At 43.8% G+C, this 13,909-nt stretch overlaps 1 protein-coding gene across 1 annotated transcript in view; it reads left to right on the top strand.

Annotated features, from left to right (window-relative positions):
* Window positions 1-13,909, top strand: part of LOC143371179 (protein pangolin, isoforms A/H/I/S) — a 128,129-nt gene that overhangs the window by 106,341 nt on the left and 7,879 nt on the right. Inside the window, exon 4 of the mRNA XM_076816126.1 lies at window positions 5,501-5,560. Within this exon, the coding sequence (XP_076672241.1) occupies window positions 5,501-5,560 (60 nt within the window). The remainder of the gene's footprint in view (window positions 1-5,500; window positions 5,561-13,909) is intronic.

Below are 13,909 nucleotides of genomic sequence, written 5' to 3'. Positions count from 1 at the left end.
AGTTGCTGGACGCCCTCCGCCAGCCCTCACGACATGATCTATCAGCCTTTTCTACAACTACTCTCTTCTCCCTCCTCGCTGCGCTCTCTTTGTCCTCTTTCTTGCATACTCGTTCGTCGCTCCAGGCGGCGGCAGCGTGCTTCTCGCCATCCTCCTTTCTGCACGCCCTCAAGTAGCTCCACTCTACGCCTTCTCGGCTTGGAAATAGTGAGAGCTTGATAAGCTCTCTTTGCTTCGAGATTTTTTTCGGATCTTGATAACCACGGGGCTCTGGGAACTGGTATTTCGATTCGAGGTGTTCTCTTCCAAGTGTTTGCCCCGCAAGGAGGCCAGATCGGTTTGCTCGTGCTTTATACATTAACGTATCGGTTGTCACCAGTTTTGTCTCGTAGCGCCACCTTATGTAAAAACTTGGACGCAAAGAATTGGTTCATGAGTTGTCCCATCTACTCCTTACACACCTACGACCCAATGTCGTTGGCCTCGTACCAATTGCCCCGTTCTTAATCTCCTTGCCTTCGGATGATTGGGCCAATTATGACCAGTGCGAAGAAAGTAATTCCTTGTTTTCAAATGCAAGTGCATAATCATCCTTCCTCTCTGAATTCGACGACCTCTCACTCCAAGTCGAACGTTCAACAGACCGCCACTGACGATGATCGTTGTCGTTAAGCATGAAAGCATCGAGGTTCCTTGGACTCGATGGCATCTTTCAATTTTACGCGACCAGTGGAAAAAAAACGTCCCTTACTCTGGCCTACAGTTGACAAGTGTTATGTGTACAGTATTAATGGACTGATACATGGAAATTCTGTTGTGAAGAAACTATTTTTCAGGAATACATATATCAGAATTTGGAGACCATGTAGAATTGCTCTGCAGCATAGAAAAGGGGGCGCGCGCATTCCTCCTGGGTGTGGAGACAACAGAGGAATTGAGAGAAAAAGATAATTCACTCTCAGAGTAGTAATTTAGGATATTTACATACACCATGTGTCGTAAAAAATTCACGATAAAACGAACCTCTGTATCTAAATCCAGAACGTATTTAACCGTTGCTCGTTAGATCGTTGCACCGCTAGCGAACGGACGAAGCAGAGGCTCCGAGGAAGAAACAGGGAGAGGGGAGGGCTCGCAAGAATTCGAACACGGCCCTGCGCTCTTTCTCCCGCGTTGCCCTCCCTTCGCCCCTCTCCCTTGCCGCCCTTTTCCCGCCGTTCGATCCCTCTCTTCGCCTCCGCGAACGTCTCCTTCGTCCCTGCTTCGTCGAGCCACAGTCCCCACCGGACGTGCCGTTCAGTGGCTCTCAACCGCGGCGCCACAGAGGGCGCTGGCGGGCGCGTTAAGGTCTCGTGCATCGGGAGATCTCGAGCGCGGCGAGGCCGTTCGTGTCACGTGCCGGTGAACTCGTTAACTACCCTAACGACCAGGATTCCACGTGGCCGCCGCGGTCTCGTCGATAATTGGCGGCGGGCCAGCAAATTGCTACTTTCTCAATATATTATACAGACACGCGTTGGTACTTCGCGACACGCGGAGGATTCGCCACGGTTGATAGGACTGAGATCGTCCGGGAGGCTCGCTTAGGTACACGAGGCTAATCGTGTCTCCCATAACGAGCAGGAACAACTGAATCGTAGCCAAGGAACCCCGAGCTTCAGTCGGAGGGGTATATTTCGGCATTAGCCTCGTCGCTGAAGGAAAGGATTGACGCAGCGATAACACGAGACACGCCTCCAGGCAACGACGTGTATCGGCGAGAAAGAGCCACGCGAAGTCGCGAATATTACATATGCGAGGCACATAAATCTTGCAGCTAGGTAATGCCGGGCGACGCGGTATGCGCCTGCAGCCGGAGTGCTCTCGGTGCACCCAGGCACCGACGGAACAAAATCTATGGCGCGCAGCCCTGTTAATTCTTAATGCCTAATCAGCGCGCCTTATCGCGAACGCGCCAGAGCGCACGCACGCCTCCTTCTCTCGGTCTATTTTCACGGGCTGACAAGCCTTGCCTTGTAAATAGAGGAAACGCATTTGCCGCCTATCTGGCATCAAAGGAACCGACGCCACGACGGTTTTATATACTTAATTTATGAACAATATACGCTGACGTCGACCTACCTCGATTCTGGCACCTCTTCCCCCCCTCCTACCACCTACCGTCCGATCCTCCCTCTCCTTTTGTCGCCAAACACTTTATCCGGGAGAAACTCGTAGCTGCCGATAAGGAGTTCTACCCTTTATCGTTAAAGTACACCGTTCGGCGTTACCGCACGACGCCAGTTATCTCGTAGTCTGCAGCATTTCTCCGCTCGAGCGTGGCCAATTTGATTGCCGTCGCGCGCGCGCCTCCGATGCTTTTTAAGGCGCTCGCTTCTGCCCTCGTTATTACCGTTAATTCGGATCCTGACCCACGGACACTGACCACGAATGTGAGAGGAGGTCCCCTTTGTAACGACAATTTTATTCTGTTTAAACATCAGCGCGCTCTCGTTTTTACCTATTCGAGATTCTCGTAAATCCCGACTGTTCTTACAAGGGAGGATCCCGAGCCAGATATTTCAAAAAATTCTGCAACTTTGTGAATATGTAGATGATTTCTTCGTGGTTACAACGCGATTTTTGTTTGCCGCCTAAATTCACTCGAAGGGGTGAAATTAACCCCTGAAAATTCAGCTATTTTGTGTTATAACTCGGGAACTGTAAGAGATAGAAAAAAAGTTTCAAGACAAAAGTCACTTGTTTTAATTAGATCTAGCATTTGGTAAAGAAATTATTTTACAGTTCACGAGTTATAACACAAAATCGGAAAATAACCGGATTTTCAGGGGTTAATTTACACTACCTTAGAGTGAATTTAGGCAGCAAACAAAAATTCCGTTGTAATCAGGAGGAAATTCCCTACGTATTCACAAAGTTTCAGAATTTTTTTAATTTTCGGGTTCGGGATCTTCCCTTCTTAGTCCAGTCGAACGGCGCACAGTGGTCCGTCTATTAAGAAGCTAGCTGGACAAAAGTCGCGGTTCGACCATAAATCATCAATTAGATGAAAATGTTTGGAAAACACCATCCACATTGTTTTACCACCCTTAAAACGTTCACCCTTCACAAGGGAAGATACCCAACACGAAAATTCCTAAAATTATGAAACTTTGGGGATATGTAGAGGATATATCGGTATGTATTACGCATTTTTTTTCACTGCCCAAAAATTCAGTCTAAGGGGGTAGAATTGACCCCTGAAAATCCGACTATTTTCCGATTTTGTGTTATGACTCGCGAATAAACAAACAGTTTAATAATGCAGAGTTGCAAATATTTGCAGCTGTAACTTGTCAATATGTATTCTATAAAGCAAATAGAACAAAAGCCCGCAAAAATTTCTAGGTTCCACGAGGTTCCCGGATATCTAGAGCTTTTCCAACGAAAACTTTTGAAAAAAATTCACCATTTTTATGATCATATTTTAATTCTGCACAAATTAAGGATGAACTTCAGTGACAATCTTAGCCAAAAGTTAATCCATTTCCAAGATATTAATAAGGCTTTTTCCTGTGACGAAAACCAGTCGGAAATGGCAATGGTGTATTTTTATCGCAAATTCAGTTGAATTCGCTCTTATTTTTTAATCTTGTTTTGCTAATTTATTGAATATCTGATGATTTATCATTAAGGTAAATGTCCCAATACCTGGACATTTAAGGTACGGGGGAAACGCGATTGAGAATTTTGCAGTTATACAAGTCGATTTATATAAAAACGATTTTGCAATTACGTGGGGCACTGCGTGTACTTTATCATTAAAAAAACCAACATATTATTGAATTGAATAATTTTGTAAAATATTGAAAATTCATAGTCCTTACAATGGCCCAATTCCTGGACACATGATGAAACATCAGCAATTTGGATGTTTTCTAGGGAAATTAAATAAAAAAACCAACAATAGTTTTTCCTATTGGCATATTTTTTTTCTGTATAAGTAATTTATTCAAATCAGTAAACAAACTTGAGTAAAAACAATATATTATTGAATGATTAATTTTAAGATTATGTGTATTCGTGTGTAACACCCGAATTTTACACATGAATATTGAATTGAATATTATCATTAAAACAAGATAATAAGAATACAAAGTAATAATTGCTAAGGTGTTAAATAACGATTTTAATATTGTGTCAACAATGTACCAGTAGATAGACACGCGAATAAAAAACTAATAAGACCTTTAATTTTAATCTTCCAATCAAAAAATAATACTACAAGATACCAGTTTTCTAAAAATGTATTAGTCGCACCGATATACTAAACATTATTAATTATATGCGCTTAAGAAAAAGTAGAGACTGTTTAGCAAATCAGACAAGAACAATACTAAAATGGTGTAAACTGGAGAGTTCAAGAAAATTTATTTTTATTACGAGTGTTACAAGTTTACTAAAAAAAATATGTACATGAATATATTTTATTAAATATTTGAATAATTGAATAAAATAGTTATTTCATGGATAAAGCGAATATTAAACGTAATAATCAGTATTATTTACACTACTGTCCAGGTACTGGGACGTGTCCAGATATTAGGACATTTACCTTAACTTGTTTGATGGAATGTACGTTTGGACGATCGTCATTTTTATAAAATACAAATTTGCATACGATATCATTCCGACATCTCCGACTGAGTAGCTGGTGGTACGACAAGGATTCATTCATATTAGATGGGTCATGATTTCGGACTTTCGTCCCGCTAGGTCATCAATAAGGCGGACCACTGTGCGGCAGCCTCAATCGGCCGCTCGCTCGCAGCTAGGTAATGATTCGGGGCAATTGGCAGGAAAAAATGATTTTTCGCGCTCAAAAAGACCGGCGGCCGCCATTTCGCAGGCGAAACGTTGCGCCATTTAAATCTGCATCGCGGATAATTAATTAATCTCGTACCGTCATTGCCATCGGCGCGCGTAAAGCGCGGCAGTGCATTATTTTAAAATTCTGTTTGCATAATTTTTCAAACGTGAATAAACGAATTGCACGCTAGAGTCGTTCCCGTAAAAAGCTCCGCGCTGGCTCGCTCCGCCCGTGGCGCAGCGTCGCGCGCTCGATCCTCTCTGCCTACGCCAGTGGCTTTTATCGACTGCCGTCGACTAACTGGCTTTTTGGCGCATTTTATTATGTCGTGTAATGAGTCCCTGCGCCTCGTCACGTTATGCCCTGCATCTCAAAGGGACGCCCCATTCAGCTTGAAAAGGGGTGGGTGGGGGCCGGTAATGACGGCGATAAAATATGATGTGCCTCGCACAGTTTCTTGGCCCCCAGCCTCACCTGACGCCGCGCGGCAGCCTCCCCGGAGCTAACGAAACTAGCAAAAGGCACCGAGGGCCGTTGTTCCCTTCCAGCGAGAGCCGGTCGTGTCCGTTTCCATTGTACACCCCCATTGTTTCCCCGGAATTCCGACGTTTCTCGCCGTTAACCCGTGTCCTTCTTTTTCCTCTGTTTCAGGTAAGTTCTCGGCAGTCTTCTTATAGCATCGTCCGCTGCGACGCGGGGAATCGCCGTCGGGTAAGCATCTCTTTCACTCTCGGCGAGTGACGAAACACTCTCCACCGAACGTACGTCGATTCAACCCCGGAGTTTGTCGGTCAACAGATTCGCTTAATCGCCGATCAACGTAGCAGGTCACTTGGAGTTTGCCTTTCGGGGGGGGGGGGGGCCAGCCGCATTGGAGATGAACGGAACGCTGTATACAGGTCACACTCGCTATCTTATCCGTGTTGCGCAACCCCAGTCGCTCGAAATTCCGCGTCTAAACGTTTACCTACGCTGCGCGCGTAATAACGAGCGCTCGCGTTGTCACGGAGCTGTCGGAGGACCGCGGGGAGAGAAGATATTCGAGCGTCCTATGACGAGGGTATTAAAACTGTAGCTGGATTAGCAGGCTGGTAATACGGCTGGGGGGGCTTTGTCCAAGAGTCGATGGACTCTTACTTAGCCTCGATGTAGGTTCGTCAGGCCGTAATAGAATGAGAGGCCACGAGAGTGTTGGTCGAGCACGGTGGGAAGGGTGCATTAGCCTAATCCGACGATCCTCGTCGACTGTGAGAAGTATCGTATTCACCCTACCGAATCAATCAGCATCTATCCGTAACGTCTACCTTCGTGGGTGGTCGGACAGAACGGTAGTTTTCTCCGGCGTGCTGTAACGGCCGTTAAGTGTAACCTACTGCAGTTACGAGCTTGTTCCGTTTGCGCCAGCTCTGCTCTGCCAATCCCGATTAGCATAGAGCCCGACCGGTCGTTAGTATTTTCTCCGAACATGAGAAACTCACAGATTCGTCGGGGACCTCTTTTGCCGGGTGAAAAATTATTTCAACCACGTGGTTTCAAAGGGGGTTGTAGTTTTTTTTTAAGTGCGTCCAATTTTCGAAATAAATTCGTAGCTTTATTGCGGAGTGTGTAAAGCGTCAAACTATAACTGAGATTTCTTTTTGCTTTTTTTTCGAAATAGATTGAAGCGTCAGTCATTGAGTGCGCGTACACACGGGGCTAAGATAGTGCGCGAAAGTAGTAGTCTGTTTGGAGTAGTTAAGTCTGTATTATCTTGGAAGGGAAGATCCCTAACTCAGACATTTTAAATATTATGAAACTTTGGGGATGTGTAGAAGATGTATCGGTGTGTATTGCGCAATTTTGTTCGCTGCGCAAAATTCACTCTGAGCGAGGGAAATTGAACCCTGAGGGTCCGGCTGTTTTCCTGTTTTGTGGTATAACTTGAGAACTGAAAGAGATAAGAAAAGTTTTCAGACAAACTTCTTTTAACTAGGACTATCATTTGGTGAGTTAGAGTTTTTACAGATCGCCTGTTGTAACGCAAAATCGGAAAATAGCCGGATTTTCAGTGGTCAATTTCACCCTCTGAGAGTGAATTTGGGTAGCAAAAAATTACATAATACGTATCCGAAGTTTCATAATTTTTTTAATTCCCGTGTTGGAAATCTTTCTTTGTTAGATAATAGTACGGAACGAATTGGTCATTTAAATCTTTAAAATAGGAACACGTGGAACCGTTGAGAGCTGAAATCGCATCGTATGAAAATGTATCCCGTCGGAGGGCCACCTTGCCCTTGGTAATATCACAATGTTTAGTTCCCCATCTAACGAGCGTCAAATTGATGGTGGTCGGTGCGTGACGATCGGGGAATTGAGTGCCCAATTGATATCGTCCCACGTTTCCACAAATGCTCGTCTTGCTCTCCCGCCAGTTTGCACTAATCTGAACAAATCATCCTTTCCCCCCATGTATCGCTTCTCGTCCGACTGACTGTGAGAAGTATCGTGTTCACCCCCTAACGGGCGTCAAAACGGCCCACTTTGTCAGGCTACAATGGGACCGTATCGGCCAGGGGAAGAGGGCACCCTAAGCCACCAGCAGAAATAATAACTCGTGCAGCACTCGCGCTCACGGAACCCTCTCGGCCCAACCACGTATTAAATAAATATAACACCCGCGTAATATGGCTGTTAGGAAAGGCCGTCAGGCGCGGTCGACCCCGTTTGCACCCCATCAATTGCATGCGGTTGTCTATCATCCCCTCCTTTATACTCTCACCGCAATATAAACCACTATCCGCACGAGGTGCTGGATGGGGGTGGATTGCCACGCAGCCACCATATCCATCTCGTTTAACGTCAAAATAGTGCCGGACAAGTACACGCGTGGGCGTCCCTTCCACCTGCTATGTTTCCAGCACCTTTTAAGTCTACGGGAAGTTCGCAGTTCCGTCTAGCTTCGCTGTGGGGGCGCGGGAAGTGGAGGCTTTCGTGACTAGAGTCGCTTTCGAGCAGATAGTTGGCATATGCCTTCTGATGTCTCTCGCGTTCGGCATGAAAATTCGGTATGGGTGCTTACAGCATGCTGCCGTTATTTTGTAATCCGTTGCGTTAGCTTCGGTGCAGTGGGTGATTTGTGGAACAGTTTTGTGACTAATAACAGTACTTAATTCTGGCGAAGGATTTTCGTTGACACGTTTGAGTTCTTTTGATTTAATTATCGAATGATATAGAATGTAGAAAATAATTGTCAAGGTGGAGGTACATAACGAAATTCGGAGGTCGATAGTAGTAGTTTCAGCTGCAAGTTGATATCTTAAGTACCTATGTAATTATTTTTTTTATACCGTTGACTATTTGCAATCGTGTAACTGTAAAGAACATTTAACTCGACTATGTCTGCGCAATATTAAATTACATTCTTTTACGAGTACCTACCTCAACAGGTAAATACAAAATATTTATAGGAGCATGTAGGGCATTGATGGCAGAAACCCATTAACATACATTGAAAACAAATTATTTTTCCTATTTTAAACCCACTAACACGCATTGAGAAAAAAATTATTTTTCCTATTATAAACATACATTGAAAACAAATTATTTTTTTATAATAGGAAAAACATTTGTTTATAATAGGAAAAATAATTTTTTTCATTGTGTGTTTATAATAGGAAAAACATTTTTTTTCAATGTGGGTTAGTGGGTTTAAAATAGGAAAAATATTTTTTTCAAACATTGAAAAAAAATATTTTTAAATATTTTATAATAGGAAAAATATTTATTTTTCAATGCGTGTTAATGGGTTTAAAATAGGAAAAATAATTTTTTTTTCAATGTGTGTTAGTGGGTTTAAAATAGGAAAAATAATTTTTTTCAATGTGTGTTAGTGGGTTTCTGCCATCGCATTGTACGATAACAAAATGAAGCACAGCTACACAATTCGACACTGGTCACTATACCTTGATTGACAATTGACTGTCAATCATCATTGGCAACTGCCACAGCTCAAACAATAAAACTCGAATGGTGTGAAACCTCACTCTACTCTATTGCTACTAACTGCACACAAAAAAATGTGGGTTCGTCGACCGAAAAGAGGCAAATATTTGTGAATTTTTTTTGAACAAGCGGAAGCTTATATTTTTACAAAAGTTTTTGCGTTTCAAACAGCAACATTTAAAGAACATTTGGTAATTTTTTCGCGGAAAAATATTTACGTTTCTAATAAAATAACAAGCGACATCCAAGAAGCATTTTTAAAAATTTACTTTTGCGGTGAGCACTGCCATTCGGAACCAGATTATCTAAAATCAAAAAACAAAAATGATTTCGTTAGTATATTAGTGTATCCTCAGGTTGACGGAGAGAATTTTCCGAAATATTAATTTAAAACAAAATGGCGGCTATTTAAAGTTGAAATCCTGATTTTTTCCTGCAAAATCACTTCAAATAGCCGCCATTTTGTTTTAAATTAATATTTCGGAAAATTCTCGCCGTCAACCTGAGGATACATTAATATACTAACGAAATCGTTTTTGTTTTTTGATTTTAGATAATCTGGTTCTGAATGGCAATGCTCACCACAAAAGCAAATTTTTAAAAACGCTTCTTGGATGTCGCTTGTTATTTTATTATAAACGTAAATATTTTTCCACGAAAAAATTACCAAATGTTCTTTAAATGTCGCTCTTTGAAACGCAAAAACTTTGGTAAAAATATATGCTTCCGCTTGTTCAAAAAAAATTCACAAACATTCGCCTCTTTTCGGCCGCCTGACTAGCGGCACCTAACCCCTTAATTCTTACGTTGGCCTCCATCTCAGATCACCGACTGTCCCACGAACGGAACATTCAAATCACCGGGCCGGAAATCGTCGTTACATCATATATTGTTGCTGGCCCATTTGACGGCAGTCACGATTATTCTCGGTAACCCGTGATCCATGATCCGTGAATGGGAGTCTCGGTAAATACAGTGTATCGGGGTGATCCTTCGGTTCGCCACGCCGCGCTCCCCTCTCTTTTGGAATATGAATATGATATCGCACCCCGCTACTTACAAAATGATTTATCAATTCAGCACCGGCAACCCTGGGGTGCTGGTGTTGAAATATTATAACATCATTCCCCCACGGCGCACCCTAATGTTATCCCCCTAGCCGTCTGGCATTAACATAACAATGGTCGACCTAATTGCGGCCTAATCGGCGCCAAGGGCGAAACCCTGATCGGCTCTGCCCACGAATTCTTCTCTCATCCTTTTTCTCCTTCATTTCAGTTTTCTGCTCTCTAATCCACTTTTCTTTTTCTTCTTCCACCTTCGACTGTCTCCCGCTCGTTGTTAAGCCGCCCTTAAGCGCCCTGTCCTTTCTAATTATTGTCACGGCGAAGTCGCAATTGCTGCCGGGTTTGCTTACCCAAAGCACCACTTCCGAGTGACAAAACTGCATCGGGAATATTTATTACCGGGCTCGTAAAGCCGACCGGCGAATTTACCCGAACGGTGGTCGCGGTATGATTGTATAATAATATTCCTCCGCGCGTGAAATTATAGGTCGAAGAAAATCCAGTCCACGGCGGCCTTGTTGCTCATACTTCCTTCCTGTCTATGACGAACGAACAACCGTCGAGCGTTCTTACGTTATCGGGATTTTTTTACTTCGGGAGGGTCAGTGGTCCCCTGGTTTCTCATCGGCACGGGGGGTTGAAGAAAATTGCGATGTCTTTATTACACTATGAGAAAAGGGAAAAAAGAAAACAGAAAATTTAGAATGTGGTAGATATAAAGGTGGTACTTGTAGGCCTGTTAGCTTACGAGGGAATATCCCGAACTCGGAAATTCAAAAAATTCTAAAACTTTGTGAATATGTAGGGAATTTCCTCCTAATTATAACCCAATTTTTGTTTGATGCCCAAATTCATTCTAAGGGAGTGTAAATTGACCCCTGAAAATCCGGTTACTTTCCGAATTAGTGCTATAACTCGCGAACTGTAAAATATTTTTTTACCAAATGCTAGATCTAATTAAAAGAAGTAACTTTTGTCTTGAAACTTTTTTTCTATCTCTTACAGTTCGCGAGTTATAACACAAAATAGCTGAATTTTCAGGGGTTAATTTCACCCCCTTCTTACATATTCACAAAGTTTCAGAATTTTTTGAATTTTCGGGTTCGCGATCTTCCCTTCTTAGCTGCTTTTAACCCTTCGCTGACACATCTACTTTTTCGATCAACTTTGACATACCTGAGTGGCTCACGTCCAGAACAATTTTTGAACAACTGCCATTATCATCTAAAGAATCCAATCGTCATGAAAAAAATCATGGTTCAGTTTTAAGGTCTCTAGAATATATTCCAATAGTTTTTTGATTGAAATTTAATCACAGTTTTTGTAAAAAAAATCTAGATTACCACATGTCGAGGAAAAGCGACGAAAATCTTTGAATATTTGTAACTTTTACAAATTTCAATATTAGCGGCTAAAAATCTACAGAGTTGTTGCTCGGATATAATATTTTCAGAGAAAAAATAGTTTGTAAGTCAGCTTCGGAGAAAAGGTATTCATTTTGCACATAGAAGCGTAAAAATCAGCTTATGGGTGGCTCACACCCTTAGTGTCAACGAAGGGTTAACACTTTGACAGCCACATCTTTTGAAGCAAACTTAAGCTCACAGCCGACCTTTTCCAAACTGCCCAACTATTCGTCGATCTTTCAAAGCCACCAAAACAGTATATTGTAAATAGAAAATCGAATTCCAAGATTCATGGAAAAGCATAGCTCGAATTTGTGAAATCACGCATACGCGTGTGTCAGCGGCCGTCAAGGCGTTAAGAAACTGTCTCGCTGCGTTCGTTGAATGCTGTAACGATCGACGAAGAGCATCGGCACGAGTTTGTGGTCGCGCGTACTCGCGGGGAATCAGCGTTGCGGCGAAGCCGGCTAAGAATCTTTTCCCAGCCCTTTTCTTCCTCTTCTCCGACGTTTCTTCTTCATTTACTCGTTTTCCGGATGCCACTTACCGCAATTCCAGCCGGCATCGCCGCGAACTTTTTCTGCCGGTCGACAATCATAACTTGGATCCTTTTTTTTCGGTAGCTACAACGCCGGCCACCAGATAGATATCTAGCCGCGTAATAATTCTAGCCGGGCACTCCTGCTTCACGGTAGCTTTTTGCACGTAACCGTGGAACTTACCTTCCGATCATAGGGATTTTCGCGGAATCGCGATGCGGGGCAACGGCACCTTGAATATATCGCAGAAAGGAACAGCAAGTGGCTTACAATTACACCGCTCGTTGCGTTATTTATTTGGCAGAATTCAGGGTAATTGCTGAGTGGCAGGGAGGAAGTTCCCTTTCAGTCGGCTGTGGTGCACAGTGTAAATGAAAACTGTGAAGATTTCAATTAATAGGCATTAGAAAAAGATATGTAGCTGCTAATCTTTAAACTCAATACCACCACTTATTTTTCCCCGAGGAAGAACCACCCCTTTCTCAATGTTCAGCAACAAATTACACTGCATCCAATGGAACAAGTGTTTCTTTATTTTTCCCTAACCGTATTTCGCCTTTATTTAAAAATTCCGCATTTGCAGCGGTGATTGGATATGGGGTGGAAGTGTCGTTGGATTTTCCGGCAATTCTCCGGCGTTCAATATCCGTCGAAAACTCACGAGCGAAGACAAAACTCACTGATACGGCATACTTCGTGCCGGATAAATTCCTGTGAAATTCGTACTAATATTGAGGGGAAATATGCGGATCCAGCGGAGCGCGCGCGTACGTTGTAAACACTTGAATAATTCAGGACAGAAAATTTCGGTCTGTCGATGCAGCAAAGCAGCGTCATTAAGTTAATTATTGTCCAGTAATTACCCGTGTGTATGGCTTTCCACCGATTCCTTTTTTTTTTCCACGTTTTTTTCCCCTGTTCGTTGTCCGCCTCTCTTGCACAAAGAACGGAGCAAATAAAAACAGGCGCAGCGTTGCCAGCCAAACTGGCGGAAGGGAGAGGGCATAACGAGGGAGAGAGGGAACAACAAGGGCGTGTTTAACGACAGAGATATGCATACGAACAAATGAGTGGGCTGGGGGCATGTAATCATTGTGGCTATTGTCAACGGTGTCCAATAAATAATTAATTTAACGTTAATCTACAAAGTAAAGCTCGCGTCAAACGCTTCTTCAAACGATCGAGGCCCGTGCTCGCAGTTCGAATACCAGTATTGTCATCACTTGGAGCGAAAGAATACCCTGTTTTCACGTGGAATTAAACAGCGGGACAGCATTGCCAACAAAAATTGAAAAACCATGTACGGCGGAGATGAACGAAATAATTTCGTTTAGCAAAGAGTCGCTCGAGCAGGTAGCGTGGTTTCTTCACTTACACGAACGCACCCTTAAAACTCTCTTTCTCACTTGTGTTCTATGCAGTAGCTATTGCAGAAGTCTAAAAAAATCGTGTTGTCGAATTACTGATTATTCGGGCATCATACGGTAATTCGTGAAATAACTTGAGACGTGTTAAGGCTCCCCCACACCAACGCGAATTTCGCGGCGCGGAGCGGATCCGCCGCGGATCGGATAACACTGCCCGTAAGCCGCCAGGTATAAAAGCTGCAGCCTTATCTGATCCGCGGCGCGGAGCGGATACTCGCGTTGGTGTGGGGGACCCTTAAGGTGGAGTCGGACGGCGCGGGAATCGGCGATCTTTGCGCGCGAATCGCCGATTCCCGCGCCGTGAGATCGCTCATGGCTCGCTGAACTATGGTCGCCGATACACGTGCCGAGTGAAGGTGAAATCTAACGGCATGTGGATCGGCGAGACGAGCCGGCTCGCGAGCCGGCCAGCCATGAGTGTTCTGACTGAATCGGCGATCCATGAGCGTTCTCACGGCGAGAGGCTCGGCGAGAGGCTCGGCTCGCCCAGGCTCGCGAGTCGGCGAGCCGTGAGCGTTCAGAGCCGTGAGATTTCACCTTAATCGGTTATGGATCGCCGACTTGCCGAACCCTGGGCGAGCCGAGCAAGCTCGCCGATTCACGCGCCGTCTGATTCCACCTTTAAGGCGGGATCTCCTAG

The sequence above is a fragment of the Andrena cerasifolii genome, chromosome 7 (genome assembly GCF_050908995.1).
Source record: "Andrena cerasifolii isolate SP2316 chromosome 7, iyAndCera1_principal, whole genome shotgun sequence".
Classification (NCBI taxonomy): Eukaryota; Metazoa; Arthropoda; class Insecta; order Hymenoptera; family Andrenidae; genus Andrena; species Andrena cerasifolii.
Note: the sequence above shows the minus strand (reverse complement) of the source record. Positions and strands in the feature narration are given on the sequence as shown.